The 6,492-nt window shown below is 38.5% G+C and overlaps 1 protein-coding gene across 1 annotated transcript; it reads right to left on the minus strand.

Moving 5' to 3' along the window:
* Positions 1-226: 226 nt before the first annotated feature.
* LOC128228246 (cysteine sulfinic acid decarboxylase-like) lies at positions 227-5,676 on the minus strand. Its single transcript, XM_052939427.1, has 9 exons — positions 5,569-5,676; positions 4,347-4,696; positions 4,067-4,200; positions 3,502-3,592; positions 2,988-3,213; positions 2,647-2,781; positions 2,307-2,488; positions 1,231-1,509; positions 227-1,097 (listed from the first exon to the last, which is right to left on the minus strand). The coding sequence occupies exons 2-9, from the start codon at positions 4,661-4,663 to the stop codon at positions 782-784; spliced, it is 1,680 nt and encodes a 559-aa protein (XP_052795387.1). The 5' UTR covers positions 4,664-4,696; positions 5,569-5,676; the 3' UTR covers positions 227-781.
* Positions 5,677-6,492: the final 816 nt, after the last annotated feature.

The following is a 6,492-nucleotide window of genomic DNA, read 5'->3' on the forward strand; positions in this document are numbered from 1 at the left end:
TGACATTACATCCTCTTTATCTTCTTTTATTATTGTCTACTTTCATTTAGCCCCGCTATCGGCTGTATCAAGGAAAATACGCTATAAACAATTGGTGTTTTATTTGCGTATAAAATATTATGAGATCAAAAAAAAATTGAAAACACACAAGATATTTACTTTGAAAAAAAAAGAGATTCAACACATGATTCAAGTAATCATTAAATCTCGCAATAAATAAGAGATGTTTATGAACAGAACATAAGTTTTATTTTTTGACTTAGACTACATAGACCCTCGTCATTAAAGGTAATTAACATAAAGTTATGTTCACACTATATATCTCATCGCTTCATATTTCATGAAATATTAGTACATTGTATTTTCAACCCTTTAGCAAATACAGATACATGTATCGTAAAACCATTCACATGGTTACATATAAGCTCAAAATATTTAAATAAATGACATTTAACATAAATATGAGAAGCATGTAAATAATATAAATAGCAGCTGAAGAACATAGCTAAACAATTGCATATCCTTAAACATTGATTTAAAGCAATAAATTCACAACACTTGTGGCCATCATTACTTCAGATGTATTCGCAACTTCGTATCGAGAAACACCTTTCTATATCATCTCATCACGGCCCTGATCCTTCCGGCCCTGTGATATGCCAGGACGGCCTTTGGCTTGCTGACATTGGATTCGCTTGTTGCGAGCGAACCACTTTGAGCTTTTGATTTTGGCAAAGTCAAAAGCAATAGGAATGGAACACAGTTCATACGTGGCTGTCTATTATAACAAAACACCAAGGGCGACTATTTCGTCAACGACAAAATCCATGTCAGAAAATGTAGTGTCTTTGTTCGTGCACACCATCCGGAAGAAGTTCACTCGGCTACCCTCGGGGTTGTACGTGATCATCATGGAGCCCGCCTTCACCATGAGTTTCTTAATTGTGGCCGTGACCTTGCCAAGCGACTGCCACCATTCGGGAGTCTCCGGTATGTCACGCATGCTCGGTGGAATGTACCAGAAGCAAACGTTCGTGCACATGGGCTCCATAATGAGACGAAAGCCATCTGTCTGTTTAAGCTTCGTCGCTAGATGCCTAAAATATAAATGTTATACTTTTAATTGTAACAATTAGTATAATATCAAGAGAAGGACAAAGAACTCCGTAGTAACTGATCATTGTTTCGTTAACGGATAGTTTCCCTTTGAACGCGGAAATGAGCTCTTACCTCGACAGCGCAAACAGGTGGTCGACGTTTTTCTCCATTCCGATCTCTCCGATAGCCTTCCACGTGAGCCAGAGTTTAAAGACGTCGTTCTTCCGGCCACACTGCAGCGACATATCCCCGGTGTCATAGCTTACGTCATAATGTTTATCTGGCTGGAAGAGGTACTTGGCGCTGGCAGAGTGACAGGACATCAGGAGGCCCTTATGTTTGGTGAGAAACACGGAACATTGCTGACCTACACCCATCTGTTTGTGTGCGTTCCACGTCAATGAGTCCGCTCTGAAATAGTGCCATCAGCAATGAATAATGTGCAATCAAGGCAAACAACCAGGGGGCGTTTTAATAAACATCTTAGTTGATTTAAGTCATAAGTTGAAATGATCTCATTATTTCGTTATTTTGCCACATATTCGTATTAATTTAATCTTATTTAGTATCAAAAATGAACAAAAAGTAAAGAAAATAAAAACAATCGAAATAAAAACAATGTGTTGCAATGTGTGACGTTCCATGATACAGATTTGAGACAAAAGAAAGTATGACTAAATGGGTGCAGGTGTTCAACTAAGTTTTTAAATCCTGAGAATGACTCGTCGTCTGATACCCCGATACACTACTACGCTATGATTCGTTGTGCATCGTGGACAATTTAGCTAAGAAAATATCGTAATCATGAATAATTAGTGAGGCAGTTTCCTTGGTCCCACAAGGTACCAGATGCTCTTCAGTACAAAAATATTCTGGCGAATGCCGGGTCTGACTTTTTAGCACAAGGGTTTTTGACAGCATTCAAGACCACTCGGCCATAAATGCTACTAACACGATTTGATTATTGAATGTTAAGAAAATAGAAAAATATAGAAGAATATATATATATAATATAAGAACATTTGATTGTAACATGCGAATTAATTGGAAGAAGAGTTGTCTCCCCTGTCTCATGCATTTTCATTTTAACGATACTTTGTCAGCCATTTGTTCCACGATATGTATGAAGTTTAACATAATTTAGACCCATTAGCTATTAAATAGTTTCATTTTAATACAACTTTAACGTAAATCAGTGGAAAACTCACTTCTCAATTCCTTCCATTAAGTGCCGGTGCGTTTTAGAGAGCAGAACGCTGCCGCCCCAGGCGCCGTCCACGTGCAGCCAGATGCCGTACTTCTCACAGATCCCGGAAATGTCGGCTATCGGGTCGTAGGCGCCGTACACAGTCGTTCCTGCCGTCGCAACCACCATAAAAGGCTCCAAGCCCTGGTAAATATAATGAAGTTGATGTACACATATGGCGACATGTGCATATAGATAAACAATGACTTTTACAGCAAACTGCATTTACATACGTGAACAATTGAAGATAATGTTAATTAAGATCAAATCAGTATACAGAAGATAAAGATCAAGACAAGTACCTCAAGAACGGACTTTTCTATTTCCATTTCCAGTTTGCTCACTAGCATACGGCCTTTGTTGTCACTGGCGACGGAAATGACATTGTCGGAGCCAATACCGAGGGCCGCTGCCGCCTTCTGGACAGAGTAGTGGCACTGTGGGAGAAAAACAACACAGGTCAATAGTAAGACACAGTTGAGTCGGGCAAATGTACACGTTTACAGTTTATTGCTGAATTTAAAATTTGTTTACTTAATGTAAATCGTTTTGCTCTTTTTTTGTTAAAACACTTTAAGTGAAGATAATAATTAAAAAATAATATATTTACAATTATTTGTGGCAACTGTCTCCCTATATTTACCTGGTCACTTGCGAAGATGCAGATGGGTTTCTTGACGCTGAAAACGCCCTTGGTTTTGATCTGTGGAAACTTGTGGTGCCTGGCGATGTTTACAGCGTACAGGTTCGAGATTGAGCCACCGGGGGCAAAGATGGCGTCCCCACCCCGAAACCCGGCAAGTCCCAACATCTTGGTGTATATCTCCCGCTCCATTATCGTGAACACGGGAGCCACCTCGTACGTGTACCTGCAGGGCAAACCCCGAGATTAGTCTCTGATCAGCATTTGGCAATCCTCTAGGTATTTCGGAAATAGCAGTGGAACCCTGATAATAAATGTCCTCGTTATGACCCAAAATATTTACATTTGTTCCAACAATGTGAAGAGGTATTATATCTGAGATGTACGTTGATAGACATTTCTGCTGCCTATTGGCAATGTGGCTATTTATTTTGGAATGAATAATTACATGTATACACTATTGGGGATTTTGGCAAAATTCCATGGCCGAATGTCCAAGAAGTGTAACACTTACATGCTGGAGTTGAGGACCTCGGCGCACCACGCCCCGGCAATGGAATACTTGCTGAGTCCGCCATATAGCTGGTTGAAAAACCGGGGATGGGCTGAAAAACAAACATAATTGTAATATCGACTGACTGCTCTCTCTCTCTCTCTCTCTCACTAGCTAAGCGCTCCAGTATAAACTGGTTTATCGAACTGGTTTCCGTACAGTTCATTGAACGATCGTTGTGCTTTTGAATTGCTGCGTTGCTGTTACTCAGATTTTTTTGTGATAAACCAATAAATTAAAATAAAATGTACAAAAATTATATAAAAAATATCTACACAATATATAATAATATTTTAATATAATTCATCGTCCCAGCCAAGCTGTATTTACAATAATGTAGTAAATGTCATCTGTTATACTAGTTTGCATCTTAAAGTAAACTTACAGTGACAGAGATGTCCAGCATGTGCATTTGTTGTATGTATATGGATCTATAGGCATCGCATTGTATTTGCCATTCAGAAGGGGCTTAATTTTTTCTTTGACAAAACATGACGCTAAATATTTAAACACAAATGGTGTTTACCGGTCTTCACGCTGTTCTTGATGACTTTCTCGGCAAAATCGATGAGTTTGTTCGCATCGCTGCCCTCCTGACCGATGCTAAGTTCCGTGAGACTCGCACACAGCTCCTCCGGTGACAGGAAATTACACACTGGCCTGGATCCAGTCAAAAAAAGTTATACTTGAATGCAGACATGGTCATAAAAACAGCATCCAACTAGCATTTGAACCAAAACAAATATAAAGCTACAGTAGAACGATTTCAATTTAAATTTTAAACTGCTGTTGCAACGTCCAGTTACCTGTTGTTACTCTGCGTCTCATCCACAATGGCCTCCCTGAAAATGAGGTCCACCATCTTGTACAAGAAGTCAGTTTCCTTGGCGTCCGTGCTGAGGCTATCGACAGACTGGGTGATAGTCGGTGTCGCCTCCTCGGCATTCTTCTCGCACTCGTCACTAGTAGATGTGCCATCACACGAGCTGACGTCACATTCATACTCATCGCACGAGACTTCGTCCTTTTCGTTGTCGTCCACGTTTATGTCATTCACGACTTCATCGATGTCGTCGTACGTTCTTGGAACCGTCGGCAAAGTGTTTACTGCCACAGTAGCCATTTTCAAGCGAAGAAAAATAGATCTCTTGAGCGGCTGAAAAGAAAGAAAACTATCAATATACCATAGGCAGCTTTTGCTCTAATTTTGCCTTTAAGTACCAGTTATATGTTATTGTAACTCCACTAAAGTAGAAGGATAGTCGAGTGGACGGCCGGGCAAGGGCAAATCGATTTGCTCCCATTAACTTTAGAGAGAGGAAGCATAGAACATTAACGTTTGAGCATGCCCCGGAACTCCCTACAAAAGCCCAGTGGCGATTCCGGGGATTCGAAAGTCAAAAGATAGGGAGCAGCATAGCCGTTACCCCCCCCCCCCCCTCAAATCTTTTATTTCACTGGTTTTGAAATGACACATATTCAATTATTGATGCATTTCAACCCTGTATTCAAGAATACTTTTATACAGTTTTATATAAATGGATATTCTTTTAAAAAAATCTCTTTCTCTCTCCCTCTCTTATCATGTACTGTATATCAGCGCTTTAATAATTGAGGTATCAATTTAAAGTTTAAATTATGTGTTTTTATGATTCATTTGCAGGCCCAATCGGCCAACTGTACGTGTGTGTGTGGGGGGGGGGGGCTTGTGCCCCCCCCCCCCCCCCCCCGTTAGAGCCGCACAGACGCCCAAAGTATCTACCGGCGTGATATGTTAACGACATGAATAATTAAAAATTATATCCGTAGTATTGGGTTCAGTTAAGGTAACAACGGCTTTAGATAAGTATAACTTCCTAACGAACATTTTAATAGAAACAGATTTTTTTTTCTATTAAATCAACCAATGACAATTTGTTTAATTGAAGATCGAGTAGTTCGGTTAAAAACAATAACAACTTTACATATTTATATGCTATTAACTACCTATCGTTATGATATACAATATATAACAAATATTGAACTCACCTTGTGCTTTTATCCAGAAGTATCTTTATTTTAAAAAACTAGACGTCAATCCACGCTCGTATTTATACCAGCTATACAGGATCTGCTCTGTACTGGTATGAAGCGGTCTTCCGCACTGAACAAAACCAATCACAAGCATGAATGGCATGCTTCCTTGATCTGGATTCGTATGGATCCATGAGTTTTTCTCGTATTGTTCGGCGGGTTTAAAAATTATATTTGGATACGTTACAAACATGGCATTATGGTCATAAACCTTCAGTGCCGCTGGGATGAGTCATTTAAGTAAAAAGGAATGTACACGTATACGCCTGAAAAAAAATCAAAGTACTGAAACTACTGTTGGAAGGTGATTTGTTTAATGAATATTACATTTTGACTATCGCTAATGTCAGTATTTCATTCATACCATGGGACCATTCCAATATTGTTTTGAATATTTATTAATGTTTCTTAAATGGTATGGACAACATTGGTATATGTATCATTCAATAGTGTATATTGACTTGCCAAATCCAGTTCAAGTTATATATATATATATATATATATATATAAATCGCCTTTTACATGATATCAATGATTCTAGTTTTATTTGGAAAACAATGATTTTTAAGACATTTCACATTTGAATCAAACTAATATCATAATATTACCTACACGAGTTCAAATAAAAGAAATCGAGCGCGGTATTAATATAGATCTCGATATTATCAATGAGTAAAACAAACATTTTACAAATAAAGCAGACATGATAGAAAAATCCCTCTTTAATCCGGACCATTTTCGTAAGTTAAAGGGTGTTTTAAGTACAGAAACACGAAACAAAATGTTTCATTTAAATAATTACGCCCATTGAAGTAAAACAAATCATTGATAAATTTGATATAAGTAAATCTACTGGGCTCGATGGGATTGTTCCAAAAG

This window comes from Mya arenaria, chromosome 3, assembly GCF_026914265.1.
Source record: "Mya arenaria isolate MELC-2E11 chromosome 3, ASM2691426v1".
NCBI lineage: Eukaryota > Metazoa > Mollusca > Bivalvia > Myida > Myidae > Mya > Mya arenaria.

What these genes read in the sequence shown, in the direction of transcription:
- LOC128228246 (XM_052939427.1), bottom strand. Translation starts at nt 4,663, where the DNA reads ATGGCTACTGTGGCAGTAAACACTTTGCCGACGGTTCCAAGAACGTAC. An exon ending in GAGACGCAGAGTAACAACAG is followed by an intron (nt 4,201 to 4,346) that starts GTAACTGGACGT and finishes GACTGGATCCAG; the next exon opens with GCCAGTGTGTAATTTCCTGT. An exon ending in GCATCTTCGCAAGTGACCAG is followed by an intron (nt 2,782 to 2,987) that starts GTAAATATAGGG and finishes TTTCTCCCACAG; the next exon opens with TGCCACTACTCTGTCCAGAA.